The 24,043-nt window shown below is 39.5% G+C and overlaps 1 protein-coding gene across 2 annotated transcripts; it reads right to left on the bottom strand.

The window, feature by feature from the left end:
* Positions 1-1,141: 1,141 nt before the first annotated feature.
* Positions 1,142-23,811, bottom strand: LOC133375434 (inactive histone-lysine N-methyltransferase 2E-like). 2 transcript variants are annotated; one of them, XM_061607007.1, is made up of 11 exons: positions 23,629-23,811; positions 22,471-22,585; positions 19,387-19,616; positions 18,126-18,206; positions 17,592-17,650; positions 15,368-15,540; positions 13,387-13,425; positions 10,377-10,604; positions 6,830-6,960; positions 4,818-4,935; positions 1,142-2,211 (listed from the first exon to the last, which is right to left on the bottom strand). In XM_061607007.1, the coding sequence occupies exons 1-11, from the start codon at positions 23,697-23,699 to the stop codon at positions 2,179-2,181; spliced, it is 1,278 nt and encodes a 425-aa protein (XP_061462991.1). In that variant the 5' UTR covers positions 23,700-23,811; the 3' UTR covers positions 1,142-2,178. The 2 variants fall into 2 exon arrangements, with proteins under 2 accessions (XP_061462991.1, XP_061462992.1); XM_061607008.1 differs by lacking the exons at positions 1,142-2,211; positions 4,818-4,935 and adding an exon at positions 7,514-7,625 and having other exon boundaries at positions 6,881-6,960; positions 10,392-10,604.
* Positions 23,812-24,043: the final 232 nt, after the last annotated feature.

Genomic DNA, 24,043 nt, shown 5'->3' with positions numbered 1-24,043 from the left:
ACAAGCACAGTCCACTTTGTATTTGCTAAATTAAAAAAATGAAATGTGAAAAAACTGTTGACTGTGATTACTGGATCTTCAAACACTGTTTGCACAGTATTACTTCCTGTGCAGCCTCATCCTATATATATTTACTCCGAATTTAACGCCACAATGTTCAATGGGATTGCAACCTCAATTCATTCTCAACTACCAAATTAATGTTTCAAATAAATTAACTGTATATCAAATGTCCCGTGCTGGTGAGGCTTATCTGATGTCAACATGAAATCAAGCCTTCAGTGTCACTGGCCCAGTCTTGTGGAATTCAGTATTAATTTTTAGATGTTTGCTGAAAACTTTTTCTATGCAACCAGGATTACAGTTAAAAAGAAAAACTCTTTTTCCAGTTAGCCAGTGATTTGTGCTTCTGGTTTGTTTTTATGTGGTTTTAATTGTATATATATTTGTTGTATACTGCTTTAATTTGTTTTATGAAATTGCACTATATAAGTATTTTTATTATAAATAATGCCAACAAACATGGGTCTGGGGAATGTTAACTAATTCCATGTGCCCAAAAAGGTTTTGGATTTAAGTTTCAGTCTTAACCACTTTTGAAACTAAGGAAAATCTTAAAATGAGCTTGTATTTATGGCATGCAGAACTGATGTTCAATTAAAGTTGTTTTAACAACAAACAACTACAAGGCATGCATGTATGAAAAGTGAAATCTTGAAGTAGTATTCATAATGATGAGTACATGCACTACAGCCTGATACTGCAACGCTAAAGTGATTTGTATCACACCAACATCAGATTCTGTGTTAAACTGTGGGGTTTAAGATCACTACATTTTACTGGTATCCCATTAATGTAAGCTTTAAAAATATAAATGGATGAATATCACTTGATTGATCTGAATATGCCCAGTGCATATTTGAAAACACTGCCCTAATATTTGATGCTTGACGTTACTTACCAATTTCCATAATCAAAATCAAATGCAATGGTTATTTCTGTTCCCTTTGGAATGCTTTGGATGGAGTAGATATAAAGATGAATGGTTCCATCTTCAATGGCATGTCTAACCTAAATGCAGATAAATTACATACTGAAACAATTTCTTAGTACATTTCAAAAACAAAAATTATAGATTTGTTCCACACAAGTACTTTATCTAGTTATTGTTTTGTAAAGGTCTCTGTTTAGAAACAGGACACTAAAACAGTAATCATTACTATCCATTTATGTAACTTATAAGTATATATAGCCCAACAAACAATTATAGACAAATTTGCAGTATTGCCAAAAGTCCCTTTAGGCCCTGCATTAGAATTTAGGAAATCAAAGAGTTTTCTGGGTATCGTGGGATACAGCTCAAAATATCGTATTAATTTCAGTTTGCTAGCAAATGGCCAGGGCAATTTTGGCCTATAGAAGGCTACCATCTGGACCACTGCTCAAGTAAGTAGCAGCCTCATCCCAACATTACTCTTGGCTCACTTTATAGTTGCTGCTGCAACCTCTCTGCTGGTGTGATTTTTTTCTTTAAATAATGAAAGGAAGAGAAGCAATATGTGGACACTAAGCTCCCATTAACACACACACCTGTCCTTTCCAGGAGGTAACAGGTTAAGGATACAGGGATTCATTATTTCATCCATTTCCTGAAGTACTCCTCACCCAGTAACAGAGTTGTTTAAAGAGGCAAAATGAGTATGCAAAAATCAGAGGACCCATACTTAGGAGGGCAGGGAGTGGAAAGAGAGCAGCTTTAGAACTTAAACAGCATTAAATGGGGTTCAGACTAATTCATGGAGGATAAGGCTGTCAGTGGCTATTAGCCATGACTATATACTTTGTTGCCCTCCATGTGTGTGTGTAAAATGGGTTGTATCCAACCAAGTTCTACTCAGAGTAGGTTCATACATTTTAATTAGTCATGTTCGTTCACTTCAATGGGTCTACTCTGAGTAGGACTTGCCTTGGATACATTACCCCTGATAGATTAGACCTTAATCTTTAAAAGGTTCCAAAAAATTAAGCCAAACCTATCAGCTGTTTCTTTTCCTCTTCCACCTAAAACAAAAATGAAAAACAAAACTCCACAAATACACAAAATCTTTAATATAAATGAAGTCTACTTATTTTCTGCCCATCTTCTTGATTTGTTTGGTTTGGTTTCAATCATGAATTTTAAATGAGCTTTTTCAGCATATGAGGTTGGATCTAAAGAAAAATGAGTGAAAGGAAAACAGCCACAAAAGTGCTGATCAGCAAATCCCTGTGGCAAGAATTCACACCATGCTAAAAACAGGTAGGTTCTACTGCAGTTCCCAATATATTTAGATTCACTTTTCTGTGCAACACTGTAGCATGAGGTAAACACAGCCCTTCTATTTATCAGTATACTGCCTTGAAATGACAGCAGATCATCCCAAGGTGTTTAAAATCATTTCTCAATTTCTCCACCTATCGTCCGAAGGCAAGAATGTTTCTGAAGTCAAGACTAGGGGCGTCAGGCCCCTCCCACTCTCCAGTTCATTCTTGCCTTCGTCCGTGCAAGATATTTAGCTAGCTCTAGATAAGTGTTTGTGTATTGTGTGACAGAGTGTGGAGTTTTCTGTGTGTGTATTTTACGTTGTTCCCTTCCCTCTGTCTTGTCTTTTACAACTGTTTGTGTTACCATTCCTGGGGAATTCCTTGGGGAGGTTCTCCCTTGCCCGGGTGATTTCTTCCCAGGACAAAGCCTAACGGCCCTTTTAGAGAGACCGCGCCTGCGGTCTCTCTTCCTCAGCGGTGGACGCAGCTTTAACTAGGAACTGCGGCTGCAGTTTCCTACCCAGCTCCGCCGCCTCTTTTTTTGTGCCCTTACGATCGGGAGCCTGCGGCTGCGGCTTCCCTTTGTCTTTGGCTTTTTTCCGGGGCGGCGTTTTCATTCTCCCCGCCAGGAGCCTGCGACTGCGGCTCTCCGCCTCCCACTTTTAGCCGATTCTGCTAGTTGGGCTGCCTTGCCTCCCCCGACTCGTCCGCGACACTTAATATCTCGCCAAGTTGATCTCTGCAGTCCGCGGCTGCGGCTTACCCATTTCCCGATATTTATTCCTGCTACGGGGAGTTCGCTGGCCACTCTGCCTCCTTGACGGAGGCTTACCTACCTGATTTTACAGCCGCGATTGCGTTCCCAACCCCGTGGCTGGAGAACTATTTAAACACGTCTTTTTGCAGTTAAAAATTTCTGACAGCCCCTTTTCAGCTACTAGCGCTCCTCGCTGTCCGCCATTGCTCCTTCTTTATCTAAACCGTTGTCCCTGTGCAACGTATCCGCCATTTTTGATTAACATTTTCCCACTTTTTTCACGGGCGCCATTTTGTTTGCTCCCTTTTTTCCCTGCCCTTACTGTTTAGTCTATTTCGTCTTAACAGGGGGCCTAGCTTGAAAGAGCTGTGACTGGCAGTGAGTGTGTGTGCTGCAGATAGAACCCTATAGTGCCACAGTTTCCTCCTACTAAATCTAGCTGCCTATTGCAACTATTCGACCGCTACAACTATTGAATCTACATATTCTCATTGACTGTCTCAAGGCTGTGGCTGTGAACTAGGCTGTTTGATTTGTACATTCTGCCCCACTCGTGGCCGTGTACTCATGGCGAGATATTAAGTGTCGCGGACGAGTCGGGGGAGGCAAGGCAGCCCAACTAGCAGAATCGGCTAAAAGTGGGAGGCGGAGAGCCGCAGTCGCAGGCTCCTGGCGGGGAGAATGAAAACGCTGCCCCGGAAAAAAGACAAAGACAAAGGGAAGCCGCAGCCGCAGGCTCCCGATCGTAAGGGCACAAAAAAAGAGGCGGCGGAGCTGGGTAGGAAACTGCAGCCGCAGTTCCTAGTTAAAGCTGCGTCCACCGCTGAGGAAGAGAGACCGCAGGCGCGGTCTCTCTAAAAGGGCCGTTAGGCTTTGTCCTGGGAAGAAATCACCCGGGCAAGGGAGAACCTCCCCAAGGAATTCCCCAGGAATGGTAACACAAACAGTTGTAAAAGACAAGACAGAGGGAAGGGAACAACGTAAAATACACACACAGAAAACTCCACACTTTGTCACACAATACACAAACACTTATCTAGAGCTAGCTAAATATCTTGCACGGACGAAGGCAAGAATGAACTGGAGAGTGGGAGGGGCCTGACGCCCCTAGTCTTGACTTCAGAAACATTCTTGCCTTCGGACGATAGGTGGAGCTATAACCCGCATGATGGCATTCCTCCTATGGAAAACAGCCACACAAGTGCTGATCAGCAAATCCCTGTGGCAAGAATTCACACCATGCTAAAAACAGGTAAGTTCTACTGCAGTTCCCAATATATTTAGATTCACTTTTCTGTGCAACACTGTAGCATGAGGTAAACACAGCCCTTCTATTAATCAGTATACTGCCTTGAAATGACAGCAGATCATCCCAAGGTGTTTAAAATCATTTCTCAATTTCTAAAGCTCTCACATAGAGTGAAATGTTTCCTGAAACCTGCCACTATGATTTATGAAATTAGATACTTTGATTTCACTCTTCCAGTCTCAAAAGTTCAATCCTGTTGAACCACTTACAATAAGAAATATGGGCCTGATGTTAATGAATTCTTTGGAATGAAAAACTGGCCTTTGCTCCATTTTATACTGGTAAAAATAAGGTTGTGGAACTTGATGTTGAATATGTTCCTTGAAATTGTGTAATTTATTGAGCTGCTGCCTCTTACTAGAAGACATGTATACACAGCAGAGTTGTATTTTGCTTCTCTCAGCAAAAGCTTTACTAGGAAATATTTTAAAATTTGTAAAAACCTACCTCAGCATTGGGTGTACAGGAACGTCTGATAAATCGAGCTTCATTACCAAAGGTTCTTGCATCCACACACATTTCTAGCCCATGGAATTTAGAATAGAAGAGAACAAATGGGTATGGCCTAAAAGAGCAACAATAACATATCACCATAGTAATGTTAAACATATGTAAAATCAGTTTTTCAAACTTTTGGAAAATCCTGGAAAATTACTACTATACTTCAAGTCATTCGCTGATATTCCTTACTCCCCCACCTCCACTTTGGCTATAATCCTAGGCACACCTACTTGGAAAGAAGTCCCACTTCTGAGTAAACATGCTTCATTTCCAACTGGTACAAACAAAGATTACTGGATCAGATATACAAATCGCTTTTCAGATTCATTATGCAACTACAAGGATTGCTCATAATTAAAATTGGCATGTTGTTGGCTTGATCTTTTATTTATATGTTCTCAAAATACTGACCCTATTTAGCCAAACAACATGTACTGTAGTGAGTAGTGAGTACAAGAAGAATCCCGCCCACTCAGAAATTTTGCTATCATCATCCGAGATGTAATTAGAGACACCTAGAATTGGAGAGATAATATCTAGTGGCCACAATTCATTTTCTTGGCAAGGTCTTTTGAATTTTAATAGTACAATCTTGTTTTCACACTCACTCCATTTGCCATATTTGAGATTATGAAAGTATTTTCTCTTCGGTCAGACTGGTTGTTGGCCATGGTGGTGTTTTTCTTTTTCTTTCCAGATTTCCCATAAAGACTAGTATACCTCATTTACTGTAAGTCATGTGGCTTTGTTTTTACAAAAGGTTTTCCTTTTCCTTCAGGCACTTTTGGTGTGAGATAACTTGCTGGCTTGTGCTCTTTGTTTGTAGCATGCTATAAACTGGATGATGTAGGTCAATATGGTAAAGACAGAGAAGCCTTCTACACAGAGGTAAATGTAGAGGGGGGAGTTTGAGGCTCTATTTAACTTCCAAATCTTTTAGCTTTCCACTTATCATTGTTGGACTTTCAAACATTAGCTTTGCACTAAGACACTGTTTTGTACAGACCCCTTAAAACTCAGAATAAATCTCAGACAGAGAAAGAAAATCGCTGCTATTAGTTTATACAGCATCCTCAATATGCATGGCACATTATACAATGAAGCATGAAACAATTTTCCATTGGAAAGAAAAGGAGGATACAGGAAGATAATTTTATTTTTTTTTAAATGCTAAAAAGCAGTATAACGTGTCAAGACTGCAAGCAAATGCAATTACATATATACTTCCACTTCTAGGCCTTTTCTGAGTGTAAGGTGTGAAGAATCAGAGAGTCCAAGACCCACAAGAGGACCATCTCAATCCGTGTGCTGATCACTGCTAGCTAGCCAATACAGTGCACTAGGAGACTGGCAGGTTCTCTCACATTAATTCCTCTTCCCTGGAGTAACCCTCTCCTTCTTATCTTGTTCAGTGTTACAGTAGCTAGGCAATAATGCAACCTTCTGAACAGTCTTTATCATCCTGAAAGAGGAGAGGAATGTGGCCGAAAGACATGGGTACCAGGCAAAAAAAGGGGGGAATGAATGAAGAAAACTGAAAGAGGGCTCGGAGGATGGCAGCAGGCTGAGGTCTAATGACAAAGTGTTGAAAGAACTGAAGTAAGAAATAAGAATGGAAAAGGGTGGGTGAAGAGCCTGTTGTGGACATGGAGGTACAATATTGACAAAATAGTAAACTAACAATGCAATCCTATGCATGTCTACTCAGAAGGAAGCCCCACTGAGTTCAGAGGAATTTAATCCCAGGCAAGTGTGCATAAGACAGCAGCCAAAGTGAACAATATTAGCTGCTGAATTTTCACAGGCAAGTGGATTGAGATGTGAAATAAAGAAAGGCCAGAGGGAGCTGTTGCATTCTCAGGGCAATGAAAATAAAAGATTTGCCAGAAGCTGAGAGAAAAACAAGGGAGTAACTGTAGAGTCGTAAGTAATTACAACAAGATTTTAAAGAAAAGTACCTCTTAAAGAAATATCCATTAGCTTCAAATTGTTCTCTCAGCATGAACTTTCCTCGATATTCAATAATAAGTGCATCTGGAGGCAAGTCTTTGACAGCTTTTAGGATTTTCTTATTTTTTTGAATATAGCTCTAGAAGAAGAAAAGAAAAATTTAAGAAATCTAATTAAGCTAATTGCATTAGTGCTATTAAGATACCAGATTATAACTGACTCCTTTAAGGAACAACTTGGTGATTTTAATGATATTCTTTCTTTTTAAATGCTAATTGTCATTTTTTCCTACCATAAAATTCAGTATTATATTTATGTAGATATCTTAATTTACATTTTGGAAATAATAACTCCAGAGTATCTAAAAACTTTCAGAACTGAAAACCAAGAAAAGCCTTTCAAAGTATATTAGGGAACTCTTTCCTCAAAAGATGTTTCAAATCCCCTAGTTAAAAAAACTGGAAACTGGGGTGGAAAAGTAATGACAACACATGAAATATGCAGTCTCTTTTCTAATCTTCTAGCAAGAGCAAAAGGACAGATGCCGAGTAAGACGCATTTTAATGAAAATGTCAACATATTAATTTCTAGGAAAAGGAAACTTTGTGTGCATTTCAATAGCCTCAGGTGGGAATATGCCTTTCTAAGCAAAATCTTACTGTACTCTGACACAACAACTAAGGAACTCACACCTCTTGTAATTGTGTCACTTCTGAGCAAAAGAGAATTGGCCTATATCTAGGCGAAGGTCTCTGCAAGCAGGGACATTCCTCCAAGGAGTGCGTCACGTGCGCCATGCTGATGCTAGAGGGAAAGAAGCAAAGATGCTTCTTATTACAAGATCTGAGAACGTAACTTTTCCTTTATGTTTAGTCTCTCTCTAACAACATTTATCAAATAGCTTGCAGATTCCTTCCATAGATTGCATGACAAGCACCTGATGGTCTAATTTTGTATTCTACTCTCTTTTGTACTTTAATGACAAAGTATTTGCTTAGGGTTTGGGAAGAATATTGCATTACATCTTTGAAGGTGGATTAATCTAGCAGGTACAAAAAGTATTAGTTCCTGTCCTTAACAGGCTTTCTAGCCAGTTCTGAAGTACTGCCACTGATAAACACAATGAATAGAACAACTATACATTATTAGGTGCTGTGACCATCCTCACATTTACCATTTTTCAAATAATATGTTCTGTAAGTGTACTGGAATCAGATACAGGGTGCATAGCACACAAGTGCCTTCTCATGTGCCACATGTGAAAATAATGCAATGTTAAAAAAAACTGAAAATGTGGGGATATTCATGGCACTTAATAAATCACAGTAGTTTTTTTAATACTAGAAATAGTTAATACTGCTAATAATTTGTTACTACACAGCTATGTAGATACCCATTTATTTCATGACATCTGTTAAAATTATACTACACATCTCAGCTTTTTACCTTAATGGGAAATTCCAACTGAGAAACAAAGGTACAAGATACAAGCATTCAGAAGAATAACAGATCTCCACAAAACATACATACACAGTACATGCTGCTTTTACCTAGCTTGATACAATTGTTTTCTTTCTGTTCTACTTTATGGTTCTTGTTTTGGCAGATTGTTTTGATTCAGTATTTATGTTCCCCTAAACACCTCTTCACAGGACAAGGTCTTGGCCAGATTAGATATACTATATAATATTTCAGTAGGCTACCCGGAGGTGGATTCTATTCTCTATGGGGACTTTAATGCGCAGATGGTTACTGATAACTTAGTGATCAGCAAAAGGGTTTAGAAATTGATGAGTTTCCAGTGCAGGAATGGATTCCTCAAGCTAAAGAGATCAGTAAGGCCAGTAAAGCACAGATTTGTATAATTTTAAAGTATCAGTATTTAGTCTCAAATGGAACTTCTGAGGATGCATCAAAGAGGTATTACTTTAAGACGTTAGTTATACTGGAACATTTCTGAAGAATTTGTAGATGTTTAACAGACAGAGTCTGTGTTCTATTTTGCTTCATGAGATTTGTATAAAATAATTAAGAGAACGGCAAAGAGTTTCTACTTTTATTTTACTTAAATGCAAATGAGGTCTTCCCAGCCCATATTAGATGGTTTGGCTAGTAGTGATCCCAAGAGGAATTATGGTATTACAGAGAAACTGAGTTAAATGTATGGATGCTGTTTTGTTATTTTATGGTACGCACCCATTAAACCTGTTGTTCTGAGTAAAGCCGACTGCCCAGGATGCCAAGGTATATAATCCGCCCTAGGCTCCTACTGGGAGGAAGGGCAGGATATAATAATAATAATAATAATAATAATAATAATGATGATGCTCCTATTTATTAGTTTTTATATTTGACTAAAAGACCTTATCTACTCCCAGTCGTTCACATGATTTTGCATCAAAACGTAACTCTTAAGAAACGGCCACAAGTTATCAATAAACATTGTTCTCTTTTTATGAACATATTTTTTTCCATTCTGTAATTGGATACATAAACACATTTTGGAAGAAATATGCATTTATTTCAATACTTACTTAAAATTTTGGTTGAAGTGACAGTAAATGTGCTGCATCAGAATGCAGGTGTAAAATTCCACTGAAGTTAACAGTGGAGGGGAGGGGAGTACAAGTTTGAGGATGAGGTAATACAATCATTAAACTGCTTCCCAAGACATAAAAATACACAAATACATGACAAAGTTACCCACCAGGTAACAGCAACCAAAAGAGTTTATTTTCTCCTATTTACATTGAATAGTTAATTATTTCAATGGAAGCTATTTTCATGTGTCTAAGAGCAGCCCAGAAAACTGGCATTGAGTCACAAGCTGGCAGAAAAAAGCTCATCCCAGAACCAACTTAGTATTCTATAGCTGTGTCTGATCCATAGGACAACTATCACATATTGAATGCCATCATTAACAGTAATTTTAATATAGTAGTTGCATGGAAGATGCCTCCACCCAATTTCTAGGGATGTCTCCTTTTCTTCTAACTCCAGCCCACCCTATTCAGCAGGGTCCAACCCTCAAGAGAAGTTTGGGTGGGCTGGGGTGGGGGGACACAGGTAAGTCAGCTTTCACCACGCATACTTTTCTCTCAATCCAACTCTATGTAAAGATGATTGGGAAGAATAGAATGCTGGACACTCAACTGACACCACATTGACAGTCTTAGTTTTCTAGGTTTCCTCAGTGCTTGTCTACTTAAAGGGCTACAGATGTTCCCTTCAAGTCACAGATAAGACTTTAGCAAGAAACTTTAAAGCTCAGGAAAGCTGCAAATCATACATTTGTAGCAGGGATATTACAGTTCAATTTTTTTTTAAATCAAATTGTTGAAAGCTGATGGTCATAGCTGGTAATCTTTTCCTCATTAACAGTTGAGTATTTCAGAATGCAAAATCAATAAAGAAGGAAGGATTTTCCTGTACTAAAAAGTTCAAAAGCATGCAGGAGGAGGAGATGATGTGGATTCCAACATCCTGAACTATGTTTCTGTTTAGAGAAGTGCAAAGCTTTAGTGCTATGTTATAAAAATCAGGTGTTGCTTTCACCTTATTTCCATTTACCTCTACTGGAGGTTTGAAGGCTGAGTTGCTGGTAATCACTTCTTTTTTGTCATCCCCGTTTCCTAATCTCAAAGCTATTCTTTGTGCCTCTCTCTGAACACCTTCGCTGTACTGGTTACTGTTTGCTTCTTCGTAACGATCCATCCATGCCTTGATTTTAGTTTCCCATCCAAAGTTTGAACTGTCAGACGGATCAATCTCTGGAGCTGAGCCCTGAACCACAATTAACAAATATAAAATTAGAAGAGATGCTTTATAGCATTTTGTGTATATAAACACTTTAAATTAAACTAGAAGTGTGCAGCCAAATAATTATCAAGTTAATCAATGTATAAAATTGTAAATGTAAATGTACTGCCTTCAAGTCGATTCTAACTTATGGCGACCCTATGAATAGGGTTTTCATGAGGCTGAGAGGCAGTGACTGGCCCAAGGTCACCCAGTGAGCTTCATGGCTATGTGGGGATTTGAACCCTGGTCTCCCAGGTCATAGTCCAACACCTTAACCACTACACCACACTGGCTCTCAGTGTAAAATTGAACAACTTCCCAAATATATTTAGGGCTCAACAAAATGGTCCATGGAAATTCTTCTCACTGTTTACAAATGGGGCAAATCTGGAGAAAGATTTCATCAACTGGGTGGGGGCGAGGTTCAAATTTTTCACATGGTTCTGGTGGCATTCAAAGGAGATGGCATACAGCTCTGTTGCTGCTAATGCAAGTGGTAGCAAAAAGAAAACCAGAAGTTCAGCACCATTTGCATCTCTTGGCCTTCTTGGATACTTGTATATTTTCAGCTTCAGGTAGGCCATTAGAAAAAAATGGCATGTACCAGGGGAGGGAAAGAGTAACTTTCCTGTCTCAGCACTGAAGCTCAATTCACCTCCCCTCCCCCAATGGAAGCTGCTTTTAACTGCAAAAACAATCATGTAATGAAAGACCCTCATCATCATCATCTCACCTCTCAATTAACTGTGCTCTTAGCTCCCCTATGTGGATTTATTTCCAGACAAACTGACAACTTTCTATTCTTTGCAGTAGCAAAAGACTACAAATGATTTACTTGCCACGGGCAAATCAACATTCCATGCCATCACACTAACTCAGCCAATCAGAATCAGAGGCACAGCACAATTATGCAAGCATGACAGTGCCTGTATAGTTACGATGAATAGATCAGACAACGTTCTCCTATTGAAACTCCTGAATGTTCTAAATGCTAATAAGATCCACACAAATTGTTCAAACCTTTCAACATGTCATGGAGTACCTATGTGAGAGAGTGCTATGAGTTTGATAAAGTTCAGAAAGCTCCAACTGAGATACTGCAGTTTAAGGAATTTCCCTTCTTGGACAAATTTCTGCTGTTTGTGATTATTTTCTGCCCAGCTTCCTTCTTTCCTTGCACTGTTCAATGTATCCAAAAAATTAAGGAAATTCCAGGATCTTTTTTTGTAAAAATCCATTGTTTCTGCATGAAGATATCAGCCTTTTAACTTTCCATATAAGTCAGGTAAGTAAGGTAAGTCATCTTCTAATGCTTAGTGCCTAATTTGATGTTAAACACCCAGGTGCAATCTCTACACACTAAACAAAGATGGGCACTGCTAAACTGGGGTCAAACCAGGCTGCCACAGTTCCACCTGCCATCCTCACCAGATGGGATGGGACTGAGGTGAACTATTTAAGGTAGTTCCTGGAAGGGGAGGGTCCAGAGTGATGCTGGGACATTCTTGTTAGATTCCTTGGCCACTGGCCTCTCTCAGTGTTCTATTCTGACAGCCAATGCTGTTTAACATCAACAGGAAACTGCTGGGAAAGGTTGTCAGGAGATACAGAGTGCAATGCCATGAATATCTGAATGACACTTAGCTTTATCTCTCTTTTCCATCTTGTCCTAAGGAGACTCTATGGACCTGAACCGTGTTTAAGGTCAGCAATGGACTGGACAAAGCAACCATGCTGACATTTAAACCACATAAGACAGAGGTGCTCCAGATCAGTTAAGAATATAAATCTGGGAATAGTGGTTTAATATGACATAGATGGGATAGCACTATCCTTGAAAAGCCAACTTCAGTCTGGGAGCGCTCCTGGGTCAGACACTGAGCCTAGATGTTCAAGTGACAGTTGCAACCAGAAGTGCTTCTGCTCAGTTGCAGCTGGTGCACCAGCTGTGCCCATTCCTGAGAAGCAAATCTGGGCATGGTGGCACATGCTTTACTTCACCACACCTGAATTACTGTGATCCTGCTGGCCAAGAGTGTCTAGAAACTACAACTGGTCCAGAAAGAAGCAGCCAGACTGTTGACAGCACCAGAAGTATCAGAAACGTACAACTACATCACTGAAACACCTTATCATGCCTCCAATATGTTTCCAGGCTCAACTAAATGTGCTTGAATGATCTTTAAGGCCCTATACAGTTTGGTATTAGGATAGCACCTTCTCTATGAACTACCTGCTCATTAAGAGCATGAAGAGAGCCATCTTACATGTACCAACAGCAACTGACCAGGGAGAGAACCTTTTCTGTTGCTACACCTCAGCTCTCAACCTCCCTTCCTTGGGAGGTCCACCTTATTACCTCTGTACTAGGCTTTGCTGCAAGGTGAAAACCTTTCTGTTTAGGAAAGCATTTAGTCTATAAGGAAGCTGTCTAAAGCCTTCTTTAGTGTGTGTTTTGGCTCACCTTCTGGATATTCTACTGCTATAACCATATGATATCTCTTTGTGACATTTGTTGTGGTGGTGCTTGATATTTTATTTGTTGCTTGCTTTTATACTTTTTATTATTATTTTACTGGTTTTATTAATTTTAATTCTGTTCATTATTTTGATCATTACTTTTTGAAAGACAGAATATAAATGTTTTGAAGAGACATGTATGAACCAGCCCACTGTCTCTCTTGAATCTACTACAATAATGAACAAAATGGATGGTGACTGTACTAAAACAAACAGTAGGAAGAATTTAACACAATAGATTTACCTTTACTCTTGAAGATTTCCTAGAACCTTCACGAAAAGCCTGAAACAGAATTTAAAGTGTCAATTTGTACCAGTACGTAAGAATAAAGTGGATATTCTTTGGAGCAACATACAGATTATATAGTTAATTTCAGAAAACATATCTAGCAGAAAAGAAGAAAATCTTGCTTTAACACTGTGAAAAAGAACTCCTGATCATTTTTCCTTTACATATGTGCTTTTTAATCAGTAGTACTCGTGTCCTAGTCCAATACTCTAATCCAGCCTTTCCCAACCTTTGGGTCCCCAGATGATGTTGGACTACAACTCCCATCAACCCCATCCAGAATGGCCAATGAATTATGGGAACTGTAGCCCAGCAACATCTGGGGACACAAAGGTTGACAAAAGCTGCTTTACTACACTGCGTATGTATAGGTGCAAATTTAGGGCCTGGAGCAAATTACAATACCGCCGCTGCAAAACCTCAACAGCAATAACGTGGAAAGCGCCAACTGGCAGTCCTTCCACCCCACCCTGTGAGAGAGGAACGCACTCACCATTGCACTGGTGTGTGGGGGAGAGAAAGAGTGTTCCTCACCGCCGCTTCCCAGCACGGGGCTTCCTGCTCAACAACAGCTGCTGGCACCAGGTCCTCCTCCTTTTCCTGCTCCAGGCAAGGCCCAGGTCCTCGCCGCCGCTTCTCGGCACAGGGCCTCCTGCTCAACAACAGCCTGGTGCGGGGCCTCCTGCGTGGGGCCTCCTGCTCAACAACAGCCTGGTGCGGGGCCTCCTGCTCAACAACACTGCCGCCGCGTCCTTCTCCTCCTCCTGCTCCAGGCAAGGCCCAGGTCCCTGAGCCCGAGCCGCCGCCCCCAACATAAACCAGCACCAGAAGCCTGGGGAGCAGCAGCTGAGTGAGCCCGAGGACATGGAGAGGAAGACAATATTGAAACAGCAAACAGCTTCGCTGTAACAAATGCCTGTCGCCCTTATGCCTCTCGGGAGCTGCCGCCCCCGCTAACACCACCTCTTTCTTGGCGGTGCCGATAATGATAATGTTGTTATTTAATTTAATTTGTTGTTATAATGTTATTTAATTTAATTTTTGTAAATTGTATTGCTTTTATTGTATTTTTATTATATTTTTATATTGTATTTTTATATCTGTGTATTGTATTTTTCTCTGTAAGCCGCCTTGAGGGCCTTTGGCTGAAAGGCGGGTTATAAATAGAATGTAATAATAATAACAATAAATAATAATAGTACACCAACATTAATACTGCAATCTATATGACTTATTCAACATTATTATTGATTCAGGGTATACTTACCAAGAGTAGCATTTAACACTAGTCCTTCTCAGAGTTTACTCACTGAAGGGATGGACAAGACAAACTTAGGTTCATTAATTTCTAAGCAGGATTTAGCTGAATAGAACCCAAATACTGGGAATGTGTGTGGCAACACGGCTATAAAAATGGGCTATAATTTAGTACCCTGCCCCAGCTTCTCTTCCATCTTTCTTTCCTGGGCCTTTAATTCCACCTTCTCTATGTTTTCTCATCTCCTCAGCAGTCTTCTGCCTCTGTTCCCTTCATTCTATTGAGCAGTAGCTAGCCATGTTAGTGAGATGCCCTCAAATTCTCCAAACCATGGAAAATGATCCTGTGCTCCTTCAAGATAGTGAAGCAGCCTGCAGCCTGGCAAAGTCATGTGTAGTATAGCGGCTGGAGTGTTGGACAAGGACCTGGGAGATCACAGTTCAAATCTCACTCAGCCATGATGTTCACTGGTGATCTTGGGCCAGTCAATGACTCTCACCCTAACCAACCTCACAGGGTTGTTGTGGGGATTAAATTAGGAGGGGGAGACCAATGTACACTACCTTGAGCTCCTTGGAGAAAAGGTGAGATATAAATGAAATGAATAAAAAATAATGATTCAGATAGAAAGACAAAATTTCTAACATATACGAGAAGCTGAACATTGAATTAGCTTACCTTTTTACATTTTGTGTTGTTTTGCTCTTTCTCCCCACTTTTTTTGCGCTTCTTATCAGTGACCTTGGTAACTCGTGTAGCAGTCAGAGTAATTGTAGTTGGTGTATGTTGAAAAGCAGTATATAGTTCTACTGGAACTTCATCACCACTTTCTGTTGCACTCGTATCCCCATCTTTAAAAACACAAAGGAAGCAAGGAAATATATCATAAACTTTTTTCAACATTTAATGATTGTCCCTGCTCACTTACAATACTAACTGCCAAATGTATTCACATGCAGAAATTACCACATTTATGGAAGTAGTAATAAAATGGGTAAGTAGATATCGGTAACGTTTATTATCAGGTTTGAGGGCGAACGCATACCCATTTTGCACACATGTAATAAATTAACTTAGGAGAGCTTCCATTTTTTCCAAAAGCATTACAAAATTTCCAGAGACATTAAATCAAACCAAAGCTCAGACTTAAAAAACATTTATTTAATTATTAAATTAAACGTAACATTTTTCCTTCTCTTCTTGAGGTCTAATATATACCCACAATATATATTATATACAAAATAATTGAATATTAGAAGGCTTTTATCTGGAGAGTGCTTCAATCCGTCAATATCAATTTATGAAAGAAAGAAAATGACTACAGGAACAATGGGACAAAATACCCATGAGAATAATTTCAATCATACTATTAAATAAGGATTAATAAGACTAAAATCATTCCTGGAATGATACTATACAAAAAAAATATGTTAAGTTAATTAACAAGCCCTTCCTGAAATGGATGGTATTCCTTCTGACCTGGTCACCATCTGAAGCAGTAATAGCAACTGTGTTTTATTCCGAGTCCAAAAAGGCCATCTGTGAGCAGACAAGGAAACAGCATACGTAGCTCAACAAAATCTTACATTTTTTATTTGTCTGCAGATTTCAGGCTAGATTGCCTAACAGATGGCTTATCTAGCCAAGTGAACTCTCAAAAATCTGACATTGCTTTATCAAATTAATTTATCTCCCACAATCTACTATATGACAACCAAAGCTCTTCTTCCTGCAGGTTTTCAGCGGCATTCAAGAGCAGCTAATGTATAGAAAGGTATCACAATCCTCATGCAAAAACTCTATGACTTAAAATATCCATCAAGTCCGTCTCTTGAGAATACCTGAAATCCAGTCTAGAAAATCATGAGGCATGCCAACTGATCTTGTGCAAACAAAAACCCAACTACTAAATTAGTAATGAAACAAGTATATGATTGGAAATGTGGCCTAAAGAACAAACCACTTATCTTTCAGGTGTTTATCTCCTGCAGATATCTCCAAAAGAGGACTGGTTATTATATGAACAGATTGGTACCTATTCCCATTTTCAATGCATGTAGTATGTATGTCTACTTTGTCTTATAATAAACCTGAACACATATGACTAGGATTTGCTTGTAGCTAGCAAGTTGCTTCCATTCAGAGCAATCTCTCACTCACTCACTCTCACTCACTCACTCACTCACTCTCACTCTCTCTCTCTCTCTCTCTCTCTCACACACACACACACACACACACACACACACACACACACACACACACACACAAATCCTGTTTGATTGACTGCATACAGGAAGGGCTGTAGCTCAGTGGTATAACCTGGGCTCATGGTTTCTCTCCAAACAAACCTTGAGCTGAAGCAAAGTTTTGCTCTTGCCCTACTGCTAGCGATCTGTTTTGAGACAAACCAACCACGAGCCCTCGTTCACGTCATTTCAAACCAGCCTCTGGCTTGTTTTCTCCCTGGTACGGCAGGAGCAGGAGCGGAGGAGAAGCAAAGCACTGGTGCACATTAAACCACTGCTTAAAATAAATTATGGTTTAAAGTTATGTGTGAACTTGGACCCTGAATAAATAATAGGGTTTTGTTGTAAGAGAAAAATATATTTCAAGACTTTTCCATAATTGCACAAATGTTAGTCTGACAAATTTCAAATATATGCATAAGCATTTTTTAGTTAAAGGATTCTTAATGTCAAGAGAAATAATTTCTCATGGCACATAATATATACTCATTATAATTTATGATTACAGAACTAAAATAACACATTCCAACAAGCTGCAAGAATATTAGTAACTACAAAAGTGTACAACTATAAATCAAAAGTAACTGGGTATTCTGTGTCAGTATATTAAAAGAGCATGTCTAATCAAATATTAATTTATGAACTCCATTACCTACCTGACATATTTTCCCTTTTTCTACGCTGTAGCAACGTTGCCCTTTCTTTATCTAAGCTCCTGTTTTAAAAAAAAGAAAATAAAAAGAAATGAAACTGAATAAATGTTAATATGTTGTTGAAACATCCTGACTTTCTGATAAATGGAGCCTACACATTAAACAGAAGAAATAATTACAGATATCAAATTACTGTTAATTCATTTTCACTATTCACAATACTATTTAAAATCTTAGCAAGGTGCTCTCTGCTCTAGGAATTTCACACAGTATAAAACCCAAAGCAAAACAGAATTGTACCAAAACAACGTAATCATATCTAGATCTGCAATTTCAATACTCCAGCTTCATAGCTAGAGAAGGAAGTACTGTAAGTATTTAGCTGAAGCGACTGAGTAAGATTTATATTCACACACTATTTATTTTTAAAGACACTTTAACTGTACATGAAGATGACCTACACAACCATTTGATCATTCTGGCTAAGAATTTAAAACTGTATGTTAATAATCTTTTTATTGACCACAGACTACTTACCTAGGTTGACAACGTTCACACAGGTATATGTCAGGAATATGCTGCCTGTCAATCCCCATGCAATCAATGTGCTGCCAAACACTTCAGTGATTAAAATAATGCATAGTGTTACTTTCACAGAATATTCAAGGTTTACACAGCACTTTCAACTTTCTCTTACATCAGATACACTGCTACAAGTTTTTCCTGAAGCTCCATTCTACTATCTGATTACCCATTTAATAAACTGCTTCATCAGCATTCACTATCTCTCCTCCAATGATATGAAAATTCAGAAAGACAAGACAAGTCACTCCACTGTTGCAAACAAGTTCAAATGTGCATAAACACCTCTTTGGATGGCAGTTTTCCCAACTAAACCCCACAAAGTGCTTTTTGAATTCTCCTTCAGTTCATGAAGCAGTTTGGCAATCTTTAACAAATGCAGTTCCAAGGAAAACTTCAGTCAAAACACACACACTGTATTATTCCTAAAGGTAAAGGTGTCCCCGCACTTGTAGTGCGAGTCGCTTCCAACTCTTAGGGTGACGTCTTGCGATGTTTACTAGGCAGACCGTATATATGGGGTGGAATTGCCAGTTCCTTCCCCGGCCTTTCTTTACCCCCTAGCATATGCCGGGTACTCATTTTACAGACCAAAGATGGATGGAAGGCTGAGTGGACCTCGACCCCTTTTACTGGAGATTCAACTTCCTCCTTTCGTTGGAATCGAACTCCGGCCATGAGCAGAGCGTCAGCTGTGTTACCGCCGCTTACCACTCTGTGCCACGCCTAGGGTTTCCCATTAAACTGCTCTCACATCTTAGTATAATCTCATGCACCCTTTTCAGTCACATGGCACCTCCTTAACCATACCAATGGCATTAATGATCTAGGCCCTGGAAACCAGCCCATGGCTGTTCCAACAGTTGGTCAAGCTCCTCACCACCCAATGCCTCCTTTTTACCCTTCTGCAGGGTTAAGAATGAGCTGTGACCCTTCTAAGCATGACCCCCGCTTGCAGAGAGTCTTTGTTGGCTTGGCTGATCTGTCACCTCCCTTCTCCATCCTGAAGGCAAAATGGCAGCTATCACAATGACAAAATGGTGATGGCTTCTATTTCTTCCATATTTGCATAATGCCCTGCAATGCCTGTGAAGGTCCTAAAAATGATTTGCTAAGGAGGGAAATGGTTCTGAGCAATTAGGGACAAGGCGGGCTGGCATCAATAGCATGAAGTAAAAAATACTTAAGAATGTTTGCATATATGGCACTACTTTACCTGCATTTGTCACAACAGATCATATATCCATCATCATGTGTAAATCCACAAATGCACCTGGTTATATCAGTTCCATAGCTTCCATCCTCAGAAGTGCTGATAGTAGTAGCACTGGAGGTCTCATCAAAATTTGGAGCAGTATATATGCCTACTTCATTCTTGCTTATAAGAACTGATGGAGGAGGAGATGCTGGAGGTGTTGGAGGAGGGCGAGCGCCATAGTTATGGTCCTGGAGAATAATATGTGCAAAATCATATATATTTTAAATGTCAGTACTGCTTTGCATGTGGAGTTATACTCTAAAAGAACAGATGTATACATCACTTTCCCCCACTATTTTATAACTTTCAGAGCATATACAGTAGGGCCCCACTCATATGGCGGGTTACGTTCCAGACCCCCGCCAAAAAGCGGAACTCCGTTAATAAAATGGTGCCCGATGCCCAAAAAATGCCGTAAAAGCAGAACAAGCACTGTATGAGTGGGGCCTTACTCTAATTACTGTAATTGAATGCCACTGTATTAGCAGGCTGCCAAAAAGCGGGGTCCTACTGTAAATGTTTTACCTAATGGAACTTTTGACTATCAAGCTACCTTAAGTGGGAATTCAAAAAACAGATTATGATGTGCTGGTGAAATCTAGACTACGCAAGATTCTAGACAAACTTTCCTGGTTTGGAAAGGCACTAAACATAACATCATTAAAAAAAAACCAGTGAGATTGCTCACATAGTTACTTGCTGGAGAGATCTGCTACAACTGGTTATATTACCTTAAGTATTTAATCTCTATTCACAGGATTTTGCTGTACACCTTCAGAGGGGTTTAGCTGCTGATTTTGAAAGAGATCAAGAGGATGGCTGAATGCACACAGTAATATTTTCATTTAAGTTTTATTCATTTTGTACTACTCTTTAAAAAGTGAACATAGCACTACTTTCCTCAAATTTCCACTGTATACTAGGTTGCTGATATTCACTTTTCAGTCATCTTGAACAAAAAACATCTATTTATCACTAATAACAAGACTAGGAAAACTGTCAGGCATCATTAAGCATGATACCTCTCAAGGCTCTACATCCACACACACTTGTCTATCACGACATAATAAAGCAGAGAAATTTATCTGAGCTGAATTCTAAAAAGGGCATCAACACAAAGCCCACCTTGCTTCTTGGCAGGCATATAGATTTCACCTAGGTAGAAGAGATGCCAGAACCCTTCAATATGGAATGCACTTCTAATACTGTGCATGCCTTATCCCCTTTAACTAAACATATGTTTCTATTTTATACATATTGGCTGGTCTATGACCGTAATAATAAAATTCATTCATTCATTCATTTTATACATGTACAGTTACTGCCATTTGTCTACAAAAAGAAAAGTAATAAAGATGAGGGGAAAAACCTAGGTTAAATAAGCAGGAGAAATCAAGAATCTTGAGCTGAGACTAGAGAAGCAGAAAGCTGAAAAAGTACTCCTCCCAGGCAAGGCTGGAACCAAGGAGGAGCCTCAGGAGTTGTCTAGTCATTACAGATCTGGATCACATGTACCTGCCTTTCCTAGGCAGCGGGGAGGGTTAACCCACTGTTGTCTGGATGCCGACCAAGGAAGGCATGTTTCTGTTTTATACCTATATAGTAACTGTCACCAGTTAGGTGCCATTTATCTACACCAAGAAAAGTAAGACTATTCACCACTCTGAAAACAATTAAAGATTGATCCCATGATCTTACTCTGAAGAAAGAGCTGACGGGATCAGATGTCCCCGTTATTGTTTCATGGTGCAGCACCTAAGGCCATATTGCATCAAACTCTAGTGCAAATTTCAACACAGCTGAGGCACTAGGAACAGATGACTAAAAAAGACTCAAAATGAATGTCATTCTCATTGTCCCATCTGTATGAAGCATAGCTGTTTTGTACATGCAACTGGGATAGGGTGGGTCAGCTAGGGTCTCTTGTTCATGAGCTGGTGAGGGTACAGTAGGGCCCCGCTTGTCGGCACCCCGCTTTTTGGCGTTCCACTAATACGATGGTGCCAGCGGGGCAATCAGCTATAGCATGGGGAACTCCAGCCAGCTATCAGCTGGAGTGTGCAAACTCCCCACGCTACAGCTGATCACGCACTACAGCTGATCAGCTGTAGCGTGGGAAGCTCGCGCGCTACAGCTGAGTAGGGCCCCACTTTCTGGCAATTTTCGCTTTCCGTCGGGGGCCTGGAAAGGAACCTGCCGTATGAGTGGGGCCCTACTGTAGTTACTTTTTCTCCATTGTGAAGTTGAAGAGTAACACTCTTTCCCACTTCCTCTTTCATCTCTCTGTGCTTTTTAAGACTCCGATTAATTCTGGTGGACCCAACTTTTACCCAGAACCCTTGGGAAAGTGAAATGTGTGTGTGCTCTTTCTGTCTTGGGGGGGGAGGGAGAGAAATGGCCAGAAGGAGTGGCGGCCACAGCACACACTCACAAATTCAAATGTGCCCACAGGCCTAAAAAGGTTGGTGATCCTGGTGTGACAGGATTAGGCTAATCAAGGAGCAGGACTTTAATAGTTTTAATGTCATATCCATTCACAATAGAAAAAAAAATCTGTTGGGTTGGAGCCAGACTTTCCAGGAGAACTTAAAACAGGATGCTTCTGCAGGCGAAGGCAACTTTTGTCAATTCTTCCATTCTCCAGCAATTTTCTTTACCTTTCAAAAATCAGCTCTGGAGGGTTGGGAGACTCTCCAGAACAGTGTGGAAGGTAGCACCATGGGTTAGATAGATATGGGGAAGGAGGGGAAATCCATCTCCAGAAGAGCCTCCATTGGATCTTGAGCCCTTCCATTCATGGGAAGATAAGTCTAGAGACAACCCACTTTGTTAAAAAAGGACAGCAGTAAAAGAGAGAATACAAGACTTCTAGAATTAGAACCGTGAGAAACTAAAATCAATATCTTCTATAAGAATGGCAAGATTTTGTCTGTTTTAATGGATGACTTCCCATAATAAACCAGAGAAAATGAACTAACCAAGACACGTTTGTAATTCTATTTACTGAAAAAGAACCCTGAATAAGTACTTTTAAAAACTTACTGCATAAGGCAAACCGATGTAACTGTGTGAATGATGAGAGCTGCTGTTATATAGCTGGTGTGGATAACTGTTTGACTTTTCAACTACCACAGGGCTAGCTTCTACAGATTCAGGTCTGAAAAGCAAGACAGAACATTAAGATTTCATATTTAGTTGCTCTCATATTTAATCTACTTTTGTTCAATAGTCCTGAATATTTAGGTATTATGAGAAAGGTGTAAAGATGTCAATGTATGGTTCAATGGTTCTGAAGGAAACCACCAAAGAAACTGTCTGGCAAAATGCTAGTAATAGTATTCACTTAAAACTGCTATAGTGGTATGGGAGTGTGCTATCAAGTGAACACTGTATCAATTTGAACAGTGTTGTACAACACAGGAGTACAAAAATGATTACAAGGCAGCAGTACACGAGTATCAATAATTCTTATTGTTTCTGTGAACACATATGAAGTGTAGGAGTCTGCCCATATGCTGTTAGTAGTATCTGAAACCCCAATAAATTGTGACATCTAGTGGCAGAATAAGCACAGCATCGGAGGTTTCCTGTGTAGCTGATGTCCAGGAAAGTCACATTTTACATGTTTTCATTAAGGCAGAGTGAAGGAAATAACTCAAAGGAAGATGTTCCTGGTTACTTTCCCCCCTATTATATGCACAAATTATGTATCAGCATTCCAATTCCACCCTAAACTATTTTCTCCGATTACCAGCAGAATACATAAACTTTAACAGCTCAAAGCGACGGGGGAGGGAGGTAGCAGAATGTTATAAATCTCCTTCAATGCTGGAATTAACAAATATTAATTTAAGCACTCTAAATGCTAAAATGGAAATAAATGAAAACTATACCTGAATATCTATTTTTAAAATCCACAAAGCTGTAAAAAAAAGTAATTTTGCTAGAACGTAATCAAACCGGCTTCACTACGCATTGAAATATAAAGTGGTCAGGCCTTCAAGAAGCCAAGGAAAGCTGTAACTTAACAATTGTAGCTTTTAAATCTGTTTTCTGGAAGAATTCAACGAACTCTAACTCTGTTTATTATGCCCAGAAGTTGATCAATTGAAACTTAGCAACAAACACTTCAGAAGTGCATAAAATACAACGTAATACAGAACCAATGTTGCAAATTTGCAGTTATGCTACAATACTTACTCTGAGCCTGCAGCCATTTCCAAATATGAAGTTTCTGCTGTGTCAACCCCCAATGGGATCACTATGCTCATGACGTTCGTTTCTGATAAATTCGATTACTATGGAGTTCTATGCATTGGTATCCAAAACACTGGGGCATGCCAGCCACAGTGCTCATTGCAAACGTCTAAGTGCATCCACAAACTCTGTTTAACCAAAACAAAGAGATAAACTTTATTTTACTTATTTCAAAAGTACAAGTTAAAAGAGATAAGCTTTTTTAAAAAATGCGGTATGAAAATTAAGTTATGAGAGACTGTTCATAGTATAAACTAAACACATCTACACAGAAGTAAAATCCCCAGTGGTAAAAGATGCTTCAATCACTTTCTTGCATGTGTTTGTTCATTTCATCCAGATCTGCTCAAAATAAACT

The sequence above is a fragment of the Rhineura floridana genome, unplaced genomic scaffold (genome assembly GCF_030035675.1).
Source record: "Rhineura floridana isolate rRhiFlo1 unplaced genomic scaffold, rRhiFlo1.hap2 scaffold_48, whole genome shotgun sequence".
Classification (NCBI taxonomy): Eukaryota; Metazoa; Chordata; class Lepidosauria; order Squamata; family Rhineuridae; genus Rhineura; species Rhineura floridana.
This window is presented reverse-complemented; position numbering and strand designations above follow the sequence as displayed.

Excerpts from the sequence above, each read along its gene's own strand:
- LOC133375434 (XM_061607007.1), bottom strand. The coding sequence starts at position 23,699 with ATGAGCATAGTGATCCCATTGGGGGTTGACACAGCAGAAACTTCATAT. Across the intron at positions 17,651-18,125 it reads TGTGAACGTTGTCAACCTAG|GAGCTTAGATAAAGAAAGGG; the intron begins GTAAGTAGTCTG and ends TTTTTAAAACAG. Across the intron at positions 6,961-10,376 it reads TAGAGGTAAATGGAAATAAG|AGCTATATTCAAAAAAATAA; the intron begins GTGAAAGCAACA and ends TTCTTCTTCTAG.